Genomic DNA, 14555 nt, shown 5'->3' with positions numbered 1-14555 from the left:
ATGGGCAGGGTACTGTCTAGGCAAAAGGTAGGACATGTGTCTTAAATGTGTGGCATGTCCTGGTAGTGACAACCAGCATATTTGGTTTCTCACTGTTGTGAGACTGCCCTCTCATAGGAATATATCGGGGATTCCCTGATATGTGTTTCAGTGGTAATTCCTGATATGAGAGGAGTAGTGTAATCAAGTTTGGCATGTTTGAAGTAGTGGTGATGAATGCTGCATACTGGTGTTCACAGATTTATTATTACTTTTTTTAGAAATGCCTACTTTTAAAAGTAGGCATTTCTGTGTGCTATGTGTCTTTGTGCCTGCCTGTTGTTTATTGACTGTCTGGCCTTGGAGTGACAGGGGCTGAGGAGGTGCAGTGGCTCCAGGAATCTGGATGAGTCAGCTCTAGGCTTAATAGGCTTCGTGAAGAAGATATCCGATATCTTGGACGAAATTGCGGAAACTGCACCCCTCGAATGTCCTCGCCTACCGGACCTTATCGTCCCGTTAAACATCCCACCTTTAGCTGAGTTCTCCCCTATCTCCAAACAGGAATTACTTAAAATCATAGGCCGAGTTAAATCGGGTTCCTTGGTGGACCCTTGCCCTCCTGACATATTCAAGGTGGCAATGCCAGGAATAGAGGAAGAGGTTCTGCATCTATTGAACACTTCTCTACGCACAGGACAGATCCCTCTAGCTTTTAAAGAGGCTCGTCTGATCCCCTTACTGAAGAAACCTGGTGCAGACACAAAATGTCTGAAAAATTTCCGGCCCATCTCTCAGTTGCCTTTTTTGGCTAAAGTGGTCGAGCAGCATGTGTTAGCTCTACTATCGGGCCATCTAGAGAGTAACAACCTGCTGGAGACCAATCAGGCAGGGTTCCGTGCTAATCATAGCACGGAACTAGTTATGTTATCCATTCTAGATGAGTTAAGAACGTGGGCTGATGTAAAAACGCAGAGCGCCCTGATACTACTGGATCTCTCCGCGGCGTTTGATACCGTGTGTCACAAACAGCTTCTGTCGCGGTTGAGATCCTTTGGCGTCATGGGTACAGCACATGCATGGCTCACATCATTTTTGCAGGGTAGGACACAACGAGTGCAGCTGGGTGACCTGCTTTCCACCCCTGCTCCGATCACCTGTGGGGTCCCACAGGGCTCTGCCTTGTCACCCCTACTCTTCAACATCTACCTGCAGCCACTAATTGCTCTCCTGAACAGGATGGATGACGGTCCGGGAGCATCCACTAGGTTACAGGACATACTGAAAACCACAGTCAATTGGATGTCCGAGAATTCTCTGAAAGTCAATCCGGATAAGACGGAAGTGTTGCCCATCTCCATCTCGGGTAACCCTTGGAGCGAGAAATTTTGGCCTAGGGAGCTGGGCGCACCACCAAAACCGGCAGCCGCAGTCAAAAGCTTAGGCCTATATGTGGATAATAAATTATCCATGGAAAAACAAGTTACCACCGTAGTGGGTACTTGTATAGGCCTCCTAAGACAACTAAGGAAGATCTCTGCCCTACTCTCATTCCCTACTTTGAGACACGTGGTCTCAGCCACAATTTTGGCTAGGCTGGACTACGGGAACTCCCTAGATTAAGGTTTGCCACAGCGGCTGCTGGACAAACTACAGGGAGTTATGAATGATGCAGCTAGGCTGATATTTAAAAAACCCAGGACTGCCCATGCCTCTCCCCTGATGCAGGAGCTGCACTGGCTCCCAATTCGTCAGAGAATTGTCTTCAAAGGACTGTGTATCGCTCACAAGTCTCTGTATGGCAAAGCACCAAAATACCTGAAATCTCGACTTTCCCCCTACACACCTGGTAGGACTTTGCGTTCGTCGGACGCCACTCTTCTGTCCCAATCCCGCTTCAAATTGACCACGGTGGGGGGCCGTGCGTTTTCCAACACGCTCCCAGCTTTATGGAACAAATTGGATCCAGAGCTCAGGAAGGAAAGTAATTTACTTTCCTTCAGAAAAAAACTAAAAACTGTATTGTTTAAACAAGCATGGAGCAGATCTTAGGTGCACAGTTGGTTTCAAGTGAATGCAACATCTTATCACGTAAATCTGGACAGACAGCGCTTAGAGACCCCTGTGGTTATAACGCGCCATATAAATTAAATAAATAAATAAATAAATAATAGGCCTGAACTGCATTTGGAGTAGTGGGAGGAGTAGTACCTGAACCTGAATAGGGCTGTGCCTACCTTCCACAATGATGGCTCCGCCCCCCTGTGGTGTGTCTGGGGCCAGGGCCTACACAAACAATGGGGAGTGTTATGCATTTGAAAAGATGGGTGTAAGTGCCCCCAGAACTGGTTTGAATTGGGCACAGAGCCCTGTGCCAGGGGAAAAAACAAAGCCACTTGGTGGTATAAATATTGGGACTGTGACCCCATGTCTGCTGAACTGATCGTACTTGGAACAGAAGATACTGCCTGGAGGTACCACCGTGGGACCCAGCTGCTGTCTTCTTCTGGCAGGCCCTGCGTGCTGACCTGCCTGTGCCCAGCGCTGCCCTACGGGAATTTTGAGACTTAGCGCCGGGCAGAGTGCTCTATTGTGATTGCGCTCGACCAGGGCTTGGACCGCTGCAGGGTTCTTATGTGTTGAGCCCCTGGTGTGGGCTCGTCCCGCAGCAGCGCCTGGTGAGCACTCTGCTTTACATTCTTCCCTGGAGCATGAGGAGCGCTTTGTCCGGACTGTGCCTGGCTGTGGGTGGGGCTCCCATGAGGAAAGGGAGAGCCCCGCGTATTGCTGAGCTGGAATTAGGCAGGGCTGAGCGGGATCGCGTTCCCCAGAGAAGAAGCCAGCGGAGCCGACGGAGAGTCTGCTCCGTGTCCTGCCACTTCCGGCTCAACTGAGGGTAGATACACCGCTTTGTGGCTTTCAGGCCTGACGGGGCTCGAACTGAGTCTTACAATGACCGGCCAGTGAGGTGAGGCGCAAGGATGCACCAGGAGTGGCAGGACGGCCGCACTGGGAAGTCACCGGCGAGAGACCCAGGAGGGGCCTGGCTAGTCCCTGGCCTCCAGACCCTCACCCATGGTTCTTTGCCCTTCACCCCTGGCTAGTCCCTCGCCTCCCGACCCTCACCCCTGGTTCTTTGCCCTTCACCCCTGGCTAGTCCCGCGCCTCAGGACCCTCACCCCTGGTTCTTTTCCCATTACCCCAGGCTGGTGCCTTGCCCCTGGTTCTTTGCCCAATACCCCAGGCTGGTGCCTTGCCCCTGGTTCTTTGCCCATTACCCCAGGCTGGTGCCTTGCCCCTGGTTCTTTGTCCTTCACTCCTGGCTGGTCCCTCACCCCTGGTCTCTTACCCTTGGTTCATAGCGTCTCACCCTTGGCTGGTGCCTTGCCCCTGGTTATTTGTCTCTCGCCCCTGGCAGGTCCCTCACCCCTGGTTCTTTGTTCTTCACCTCTGGCTAGCCCCTCTACCCTGGCGCCCCTTGCCCCAAGCCCCCCTCACCCCTGGTTCTTTGTTCTTCACCCCTGGCAGGTCCCTCACCCCTGATTCTTTACCCTTGACCCCAAGCTAGTCCCTTGCCCTTCACACCTGGTTCTTTACCCATCACCCTTGGCTAGTGCCTCACCACTGGTGCATTGTTCTTCACCCCTGGCTGTTACCTCGCCCCTGGTCCCTCACCCTAGTTTCTTTTCCCTTTGCCCCTGGCTGGTCCCTCTCTCCTGGTTCTTTGCCTCTCACCCCTGGCTAATCCCTCGCCCCTGTTCCCTCACCCCTGGATATTTGCCCTTCACCCCTGGCTAGTCCTTTGCCCCTGGTTGTTGTCCATCACCCTTGGCTGGTGCCTCACCCCTGGTTCTTTGTTCTTTACTCCTGGCTGGCCCCTCACCCCTGGTCTCTCACCCCTGATTCTTTGATCTTCCCCCCTGGCTGGTCACTCACTCCTGGTACTTTGCCCGTCACCCCTGGTTCTTTGTTCTTCACCTCTGGCTGGCCCCTCACCTCTGGCTGGCCCCTCACCCCTGGCTGGCCCCTCACCCCTGGTATTTCGCCCCTCACCCCTGCTTCTTTGCCCCTCACCCCTGCTTCTTTGCCCCTCACCCCTGGTTCCTCACCCCTGGTTCTTAGTGGAGAAGTGTGGCTCAATGGTTAGAGCGGCATACCCTGATGCAGAGGTCTGACCCGGGACCAGGGTTCAATTCCCCGCCTCGGCGGGTCTTGGACACAAATTCCACGGACCTGATAATTCTCGCCTCGGATGCAACTCTGGGCAATAGCTTGCTTAATCTCCACAATCGGCCCCTACAACACTGGGATGCCTGGCTTCACCTTGAGGGTGCCCAGGAGGGGCATCTCACAGGGAAAGACCAGGAAGGGTTCCACAGCGGTATTCGTACAAGTGCCGAGATGCCTCCGGGTAGTCGTGCGCTATACAAACACGTAATTATCATTATCTTTGCCCCTCACCCCTGGTTCTTTGCCCCTCACCCCTGGCCCCTCGCCCCTGGTCCCTTACCCCTGTTTTTTTGCCCCTGGCCCTCGCCCCTGGTCCATCACTCCTGGTTCTTTGCCCCTCACCCCTGGTTCTTTGCCCCTCACCCCAGGTTCTTTGCCCCTCACCCCTGGTTCTTTGCCCCTCACCCCTGGTTCTTTGCCCCTCACCCCTGGCCCCTCGCCCCTGGTCCCTTACCCCTGGTTCTTTGCCCCTAACCCCTGGTTCCTCACCCCTGGTTCTTTGCCCCTCACCCCTGGCCCCTCGCCCCTGGTCCCTTACCCCTGGTTTTTTGCCCCTGGCCCTCTCCCCTGGTTCCTCACCCCTGGTTCTTTGCCCCTCACCCCTCGCCCCTGGTCCCTTACCCCTGGTTCTTTGCCCCTCACCCCTGGTCCCTCACCCCTGGTTCTTTGCCCCTCACCCCTGGTTCTTTGCCCCTTACCCCTGGTTCTTTGCACCTCACCCCAGGTTCTCTGCCCCTCACCCCTGGTCTCTGTGTTGTCTGATTGCCCCCTCGGAGTGAGCAGTCATACCTGAGCTGCGTCTCGAAAGGACACGTCCCACAGTCACGTGACCCACATTAAAAATGAAATGGCTTCAGCTAATCATCGCTCCGCGAAATACTGTGATTTATGCTCTGCCACAGACGGTGAGCTCGTTGGAAATGTTTCCACCTCGGAAGTTGGCGACTAGATTTGCATTTTTATTAATTCATAAATATAAATTAACGCTGTGTGCGTCCTGTGCGCGCGCTCTCCACCAACTGTTTGTTTCCGACTTGAAGCTTCCTCTAAGTCTGACAGGAGCTCGCCCCCTGGCCCGACAGGCACCTGCACCTTGACCCAACAGGAGCTCACCCCCTGGCCTGACAGGAGCCAGCACCCTGGGCCAACAGGTGCCTGCAACTTGGCCTGACAGGAGCCCGCCCCCTGGCCCGACAGGAGCTCGCCTCCTGGCCCGACAGGAGCCAGCACCCTGTCCCGACAGGAGCCCGCCCCCTGGCCCGACAGGAGCCAGCACCCGGCCCGACAGGAGCCCGCCCCCTGGCCCGACAGGAGCTCGCCTCCTGGCCCGACAGGAGCCACCACCCTGTCCCGACAGGAGCTCGCCCCCTGACCCGACAGGCACCAACAGCCTGGCCCAACAGGCACCTGCACCTTGACTCGACAGGGGCTCTCTCCCTGGCCCGACAGGAGCTAGCACCGTGGCCCGACAGAAGCCCACATTCTGGCCCGACACGAGCCTGCACCGTGGCCCAACAGGTGCCTGCAACTTGGCCTGACAGGAGCCAGTCCCCTTACCTAACAGGCACCTGCATCCTGGTCACACAGGAGCTCGCAACCTGGCCCAATGGGGGCCTGCACCCTGGTCCGACAGGAGCCTGAACCCTGGCCCGACAATAGCCCACACGTTGGGCCGACAGGAGGCAGCACTTTGGCCCGACAGGAGCCTGCACCTTGGCCCAACAGGCACCTGCACATTGGCCCGACAGACTTTTTCTACTTACTGCACTACCAGCCATTCCAACCGGTGACCGCGACTCGAACCTCTCCCAAAGCTATCATACAGCGGGACCCTTCATTGTTGCGGGTACAAAACTCAGAGGACTATATATATATACATATTTTAGCCAATGGCCACTCAAAATATTGGCCTGCTGTGAAGCGGTCTTCCATACCCTTCCTATCAGATTTTAAGAAATGATACAGGTCCAGGGAATTCCCCCTTATAAAATAGCCCTGACGAAGTTCCTTGTGAACGAAACGCGTTGGCTGAGGAGTTTGTTTTAATTGGAACTGAATAAAGGAATTGTTTAATACGAATTGGAGCTTTTGGATATTCTTCTCTGGTGCACCGTCCTTTTGTACATGAACAGAAGCCGGCACCTTGGCCTGACAGGAGCAGGCACCCTAGCCAGTCAGAAGCCGGCACCCTGGCCTGACCGAAGCCTACAGAATGGCCCGACAGGCACCTGCACTTTGGCCCGCCAGGAGCCTGCACCTTGGCCTCACAGGAGCAGGCACCCTGGACCGAATGGAGCCGGCACCATGGCCTGAAAGGAGCTCGCTCCACAAGACCCTACACCATGAGCCAACAGGAACCTGCACCCTGGCCCGACAGACACCTGAATCCTGGCCTGACAGATGCATGCATCCAGACCTAACAGGAGCATTCACCACAGGAGCCAGAACCAGGGCCCAAAAGGAACCTGCACCCTGGCCCAACAAGAGTCAGTACCCTGGCCTGACAGATACCTGCATCCTGGCCCGACAGAAGTCGGTACCCTGACCCAACACACACCTGTACCCTGGCTTGACAGGAGCTCACACTCTGTCCCAACAGGAGCTCACACTCTGTCCCAACAGGAGCCTGCACCCTGGCCCGATAGGAGCCAGCACAATGGCCTGACATGCGCCTGCACCTTGGCCCAACAGGAGCTCGAACACTGGCCCGACAGGAACCAATACCTTGGCCCGACAGGCACCTGCACCCTGGTCCGAAAGTAGCCTGCCCCTAGCCTGACAGAAGCCTGCACCCTGTCTGACAGGAGCATGCATCTTGGTTCGACAGGCTCCAGGACCTTGGCCCAAAAGACGCCTGCACCCTGGCCCAACAGGAGCCTGCTCCACAGGAGCCCAAACCATGGCCCAAAAGGAGCTCGCTCCACAGGAGCCTGCACCATGACCCAACAGGAACCTGCATCCTGGCCCAACAGGGGTCAATACCCTGGCCCAACAGATGCCTCCATCCTGGCCAACAGATGCATGCATCCTGACCTAACAGGAACCTGCACCACAGGAGCCAGAACCATGGCCCAAAAGGAGCCTGCACCCTGGCCAGCCAGGAGCCTGAACCATGGCCCAAAAGGAGTCAGTACCCTGGCCCACAGGAGCAGTCAGCATGGTCGGTCAGGAGCCTGTACCTTGGCTCGACAGGAGCCCACACCCTGGCCCATGGGAGCTGGGAGCATGGTCCGTCAGGAGCCTGTACCCTGGCCCGACAGACGCTTGCACCCTGGCCTGACAGGAGCCTGCTCCCTGTTATCTTAAGTGTATTTGTACAGCACACACCTCACCCAGGCGGGCATCCTGGTGCTAAAGCAGGAGCTGTCTTGGCCCAGCCAGAGCCGGGTCCAAGAGAAGAGCCAGGTCTTCAGTTTCTTGTGGAATTCAAGTTATCAATTACGATGAACAGGCGCTCCGTGCACCCAAGGCCGCTCCGTGCCGCTCCGTGCACCTGAGGCCGCTCCGTGCACCGGAGGCCGCTCCATGCACCGAGGCTGCTTCGTGCACCCAAGGTCGCTCCGTGCACCTGAGCCCCCTCCGTGCACCTGAGGCCGCTCCGTGCACCCGCCGCCGCTCCGTGCACCTGAGGCCGCTCCGTGCAACTGAGGCCGCTCCGTGCACCAGAGGCCGCTCCGTGCACCAGAGGCCGCTCCGTGCACTTGATGCCGCTCCGTGCACCCGAGGCCGCTCCGTGCACCTGAGGCCGCTCCGTGCACCTGAGGCCGCTCCATGCACCGAGGCCGCTTCGTGCACCCAAGGTCGCTCCGTGCACCTGAGCCCCCTCCGTGCACCTGAGGCCGCTCCGTGCACCCGCCGCCGCTCCGTGCACCCGAGGCCGCTCCGTGCAACTGAGGCCGCTCCGTGCACCAGAGGCCGCTCCGTGCACTTGATGCCGCTCCGTGCACCCGAGGCCGCTCCGTGCACCTGAGGCCGCTCCGTGCACCCGAGGCCGCTCCTGAGGCTGCTCCATGCACCTGAGGCTGCTCCGTGCACCCGAGGCCGCTCCGTGCACCTGATGCCGCTCCGTGCACCTGATGCCGCTCCGTGCACCTGATGCCGCTCCATGCACCCGAAGCCGCTCCATGCACCGAGGCCGCTTCGTGCACCCAAGGTCGCTCCGTGCACCTGATGCCGCTCCGTGCACCTGAGGCCGCTCCGTGCACCTGAGGCCGCTCCATGCACCGAGGCCGCTTCGTGCACCCAAGGTCGCTCCGTGCACCTGAGCCCCCTCCGTGCACCTGAGGCCGCTCCGTGCACCCGCCGCCGCTCCGTGCACCCGAGGCCGCTCCGTGCAACTGAGGCCGCTCCGTGCACCAGAGGCCGCTCCGTGCACCAGAGGCCGCTCTGTGCACTTGATGCCGCTCCGTGCACCCGAGGCCGCTCCGTGCACCTGAGGCCGCTCCGTGCACCTGAGGCCGCTCCATGCACCGAGGCCGCTTCGTGCACCCAAGGTCGCTCCGTGCACCTGAGCCCCCTCCGTGCACCTGAGGCCGCTCCGTGCACCCGCCGCCGCTCCGTGCACCCGAGGCCGCTCCGTGCAACTGAGGCCGCTCCGTGCACCAGAGGCCGCTCCGTGCACCAGAGGCCGCTCCGTGCACTTGATGCCGCTCCGTGCACCCGAGGCCGCTCCGTGCACCTGAGGCCGCTCCGTGCACCCGAGGCCGCTCCTGAGGCTGCTCCATGCACCTGAGGCTGCTCCGTGCACCCGAGGCCGCTCCGTGCACCTGATGCCGCTCCGTGCCCCTGATGCCGCTCCATGCACCTGATGCCACTCCGTGCACCTGATGCCGCTCCGTGCACCTGATGCCGCTCCATGCACCCGAGGCCGCTCCGTGCACCTGAGGCCGCTTCGTGCACCCGAGGTCTCTCCATGCACCTGAGCCCCCTCCGTGCACCTGAGGCCACTCCGTGCACCCGCCGCCGCTCCGTGCACCCGAGGCCGCTCCGTGCACCTGAGGCCGCTCCGTGCACCCGAGGCCACTCCGTGCACCTGAGGCCGCTCCGTGCACCTGAGGCCACTCCGTGCACCTGAGGCCACTCCGTGCACCCGAGGCCGCTCCGTGCACCTGAGGCCGCTCCGTGCACCCGAGGCCACTCCGTGCACCTGAGGCCGCTCCGTGCACCTGAGGCCGCTCCGTGCACCCGAGGCCACTCCGTGCACCCGAGGCCGCTCCGTGCACCTGAGGCCGCTTCGTGCACCTGATGCCGCTCCGTGCACCCGAGGCCGCTCCGTGCACCTGAGGCCGCTCCATGCACCGAGGCCGCTCCGTGCACCCGAGGCCGCTCCGTGCACCTGAGGCCGCTCCGTGCACCCGAGGCCGCTCCGTGCACCTGAGGCCGCTCCGTGCACCTGAGGCCACTCCGTGCACCTGAGGCCACTCCGTGCACCCGAGGCCGCTCCGTGCACCTGAGGCCGCTCCGTGCACCCGAGGCCACTCCGTGCACCTGAGGCCGCTCCGTGCACCCGCCGCCGCTCCGTGCACCCGAGGCCGCTCCGTGCACCTGAGGCCGCTCCGTGCACCCGAGGCCGCTCCGTGCACCCGAGGCCGCTCCGTGCACCCGAGGCCGCTCCGTGCACCTGAGGCCGCTCCGTGCACCCGAGGCCGCTCCGTGCACCTGAGGCCGCTCCGTGCACCTGAGGCCGCTCCGTGCACCCGAGGCCACTCCGTGCACCCGAGGCCGCTCCGTGCACCCGAGGTCGCTCCGTGTACCTGATGCCGCTCCGTGCACCTGAGGTCGCTCCGTGCACCCGAGGCCGCTCCGTGCACCCGAGGCCGCTCCGTGCACCTGAGGCCGCTCCGTGCACCCGAGGCCACTCCGTGCACCTGAGGCCGCTCCGTGCACCCGAGGCCGCTCCGTGCACCCGAGGCCGCTCCGTGCACCCGAGGCCGCTCCGTGCACCTGAGGCCGCTCCGTGCACCCGAGGCCGCTCCGTGCACCTGAGGCCGCTCCGTGCACCTGAGGCCGCTCCGTGCACCCGAGGCCACTCCGTGCACCCGAGGCCGCTCCGTGCACCCGAGGTCGCTCCGTGTACCTGATGCCGCTCCGTGCACCTGAGGTCGCTCCGTGCACCCGAGGCCGCTCCGTGCACCCGAGGCCGCTCCGTGCACCTGAGGTCGCTCCGTGCACCCGAGGCCGCTCCGTGCACCCGAGGCCGCTCCGTGCACCTGAGGTCGCTCCGTGCACCCGAGGCCGCTCCGTGCACCCGAGGTCGCTCCGTGTACCTGATGCCGCTCCGTGCACCGGAGCGCCTGCGGGTCTTGTGGGGGTGCTTCTGGAAGCCTCTTGGTCCAAGCCCTATATCTTTCTGGAGCTTCTGGGAAGAAACCACCAGCCTTTATGGCCTGAAATTCTTGATAGGTCGAGTGTTCCTCCAGGCATCGTTGTCACTGCCTGGTGACACTCCGGGCTGTGCTTGAATCCTCCCTCCGGTGCTTCTGGGGTGTCGGTGGTTGCAGCTGGTGGGGGCGCCACTTTAAACATTCGCTGTTGAGGACCAGGAGGCACAAGGAGACAGAAAGGAGAAAGGAAGAGAAAGAAAGTAAAACAATGTCAACCAGAGGAAGCAGGAGTGAAATACAGAGTGTTGGAAGAAAGAGGTATGAGGTGGAGACAAGTCTAGAGAGGCGCAGCATTAATGAGATAAAGAGACAGGGAGTGTAGAGCAGTGGAAGAAAGAGGCATGAGGTGGAGACAAGACTAGAGAGGCGCAGCATTAATGAGATAAAGAGACAGGGAGTGTAGAGCAGTGGAAGAAAGAGGCATGAGGTGGAGACAAGACTAGAGAGGCGCAGCATTAATGAGATAAAGAGACAGGGAGTGTAGAGCAGTGGAAGAAAGAGGCATGAGGTGGAGACAAGACTAGAGAGGCGCAGCATTAATGAGATAAAGAGACAGGGAGTGTAGAGCAGTGGAAGAAAGAGGCATGAGGTGGAGACAAGACTAGAGAGGCGCAGCATTAATGAGATAAAGAGACAGGGAGTGTAGAGCAGTGGAAGAAAGAGGCATGAGGTGGAGACAAGACTAGAGAGGCGCAGCATTAATGAGATAAAGAGACAGGGAGTGTAGAGCAGTGGAAGAAAGAGGCATGAGGTGGAGACAAGACTAGAGAGGCGCAGCATTAATGAGATAAAGAGACAGGGAGTGTAGAGCAGTGGAAGAAAGAGGCATGAGGTGGAGACAAGACTAGAGAGGCGCAGCATTAATGAGATAAAGAGACAGGGAGTGTAGAGCAGTGGAAGAAAGAGGCATGAGGTGGAGACAAGACTAGAGAGGCGCAGCATTAATGAGATAAAGAGACAGGGAGTGTAGAGCAGTGGAAGAAAGAGGCATGAGGTGGAGACAAGACTAGAGAGGCGCAGCATTAATGAGATAAAGAGACAGGGAGTGTAGAGCAGTGGAAGAAAGAGGCATGAGGTGGAGACAAGACTAGAGAGGCGCAGCATTAATGAGATAAAGAGACAGGGAGTGTAGAGCAGTGGAAGAAAGAGGCATGAGGTGGAGACAAGACTAGAGAGGCGCAGCATTAATGAGATAAAGAGACAGGGAGTGTAGAGCAGTGGAAGAAAGAGGCATGAGGTGGAGACAAGACTAGAGAGGCGCAGCATTAATGAGATAAAGAGACAGGGAGTGTAGAGCAGTGGAAGAAAGAGGCATGAGGTGGAGACAAGACTAGAGAGGCGCAGCATTAATGAGATAAAGAGACAGGGAGTGTAGAGCAGTGGAAGAAAGAGGCATGAGGTGGAGACAAGACTAGAGAGGCTCAGCATTAATGAGATAAAGAGACAGGGAGTGTAGAGCAGTGGAAGAAAGAGGCATGAGGTGGAGACAAGACTAGAGAGGCTCAGCATTAATGAGATAAAGAGACAGGGAGTGTAGAGCAGTGGAAGAAAGAGGCATGAGGTGGAGACAAGACTAGAGAGGCTCAGCATTAATGAGATAAAGAGACAGGGAGTGTAGAGCAGTGGAAGAAAGAGGTATGAGGTGGAGACAAGACTAGAGAGGCGCAGCATTAATGAGATAAAGAGACAGGGAGTGTAGAGCAGTAGAAGAAAGAGGCGTGAGGTGGAATCAAGACCAGGCAGCCTGGGTATTCAGGATAAAGAGACAGGGAGTGTAGAGCAGTGGAAGAAAGAGGCATGGGGTGGAATCAAGACCAGGCAGCCCGGGTATTCAGGATAAAGAGACGGGGAGTGTAGGATGGTGGAAGGAAAAGGATCGTCGTGGAATCGAGGCTAGGCATGCTCAGAAAGTATAAGATAAAGAGAGGGAGACTGTAGGGATGTGGAAGGAAGAGGTATGAGGTGGAGTCAAGATTAGACAAGCTGAGTATTTATGAGATAAAGAGACAGGAAGCGAAGAGTGGTGCACGAAAGAGGTGTGTGGTAGAATGGAGACAAGGCAGGCTCAGAATTTATGAGATAAAGTGACAGGAAGTGTAGGGTGGTGGAAGAAAGAGGCACGAGGTGGAAAAAAGACTAGAGAGGCTCAGTATTTATGAGATAAAGAGGCAGGCAGTGTAGGTGGTGGAAGACAGAGGTATGAGGTGGAGTCAAGACCAGGCAGCCTGGGTATTCATGAGACCAGGAGTGTAGGGCGGTGGGAGGAAAAGGTAAGGGGTGTGATCAAGAGTAGACGGCCTTGTGTTTGAACCGCCTGCTCCCTGCAAACACTCTTGGCATTACACTTTTGATTGATTGATTGATTGATTTTTTTATTTTACGAACTTAGGGGCATATTAACAACGGCCAGCGATAATTATCGCTGGCTGTGCTTAGCGATAATTATATTATCGCAAGCTATCTCGGATTTTACCGCCCTGGTAGCACTTTATTAACAACACGTTACTCCAGGGCGATAAAAATTCCAGAGATAGTGAGGTTATCACCGTTTTGCAGGGAACATCGCTGGTTTTCCAGCGATGTTCTCTGCAAAACGGCGATAACCTTGCTGATACGACCCACAGGGTCGTATCAGCATAGTCCACTCCCTATCTTAGGGATGGCTAAGTCAGGATTGTAGCAGACGTTAGATTTTGGTGAAAACGTTTGTTTTCGCCAAAATCTAACGTCTGCTAAAATCATGTGGGCTGCCTTGTATATATTGTGATGTAAACATGAGCGATATTTGCAAGGTAGTCCATCAGGGGTACGGCCAGTGACGCCCACTTTGCATCTCATTGGAAATGCAAAGGGAGGAGTCGGGAAAAAGGGTGCTAATATGCGATTATGCATGTTAGCACCCTCTTATAAATAGGGCGATACTTTTATCTCCGCTTTTTTCGCTTTTTTGGCCTCAAAAAGTAACGCACAATTACCAAAAGTGCTCCAATAAATGCAGCGTCATTGAAATGACGCCCCAGTCTTTTTATGTTACATTCCGTGGTTGAAGACCCCCTGATGCGAAGTCAGATTCATTGGTTGAAGCTCACTGTCCATGGTGTGATGTCATGTTCCCTGATGTGATGGCAAATTGTCTGATGTAATGTCTTATTCCCTGATGCAATGTCACGTTCCCTAGTGCAATGTCACGTTCCCTGGTGCAATGTCACGTTCCCTGGTGCAATGTCACGTTCCCTGGTGCGATGTCACGTTCCCTGGTGCAATGTCACATTCCATCATAAGATGTGACATTCTCTAGTGTAATGTAACTTTTCCTGGTTTATTGTCACTTTCCTTGATATGACGTCACTTTTCCCCATTTCGAGTCACGTTCCCTTGTGTGTCTTCTGCTCTGACTAAATTATGTTTTATAATGTCACATTCCTTGGTGTCACATCACATTCACTGGTTTATTGTCCCTTTCCCTGATATGATGTCACTTCCTCCAATGTACCGTCAAGTTGCTGTGCGTCTCCTGTTTTGACTGGGTTTTTGTTTATAATGTCACATCGCCTGAAGTAACATTCCATTCCGTGGTGTCACGTCACTTCCTCGGTGTCACGTCACTTCCCCTGATATGATGTCACTTCCCCCAATGTGCCGTCACGTTCCCGTGTGTCTCCACTCACCCTGGTCTTTCTTTTCCCCACAGTCCCTGGATGGATTTGTTTTTGCTCTGAATCAAGAAGGGAAGTTTTTGTACATCTCGGAGACGGTGTCTATCTACCTAGGTCTGTCCCAGGTAAGTCCTCGAGGCGCATGCGCAGTTGGCGGGCAGTCACTGGCATCTCTCCGCTGACTTTGAATAGTTTCCGAGGAATCAATGGGGTGGGACAGCAGGGCTCGGTGTCACGGGTCACTTGCTTATGTTTCTTCACACAGCAACGCTAGAGGGCGCTAGAGCTGGGGTATAGCGCTTTTCTT

The 14555-nt window shown here is 56.9% G+C and overlaps 1 protein-coding gene across 1 annotated transcript in view; it reads left to right on the top strand.

The window, feature by feature from the left end:
- The window catches only part of NPAS3 (neuronal PAS domain protein 3), a 1714960-nt gene that overhangs the window by 984760 nt on the left and 715645 nt on the right, over nt 1–14555 (top strand). The window contains exon 4 of the mRNA XM_086936951.1: nt 14284–14373. Within this exon, the coding sequence (XP_086793077.1) occupies nt 14284–14373 (90 nt within the window). The remainder of the gene's footprint in view (nt 1–14283; nt 14374–14555) is intronic.

This window comes from Lissotriton vulgaris, chromosome 9, assembly GCF_964263255.1.
Source record: "Lissotriton vulgaris chromosome 9, aLisVul1.2, whole genome shotgun sequence".
NCBI lineage: Eukaryota > Metazoa > Chordata > Amphibia > Caudata > Salamandridae > Lissotriton > Lissotriton vulgaris.
Note: the sequence above shows the minus strand (reverse complement) of the source record. Positions and strands in the feature narration are given on the sequence as shown.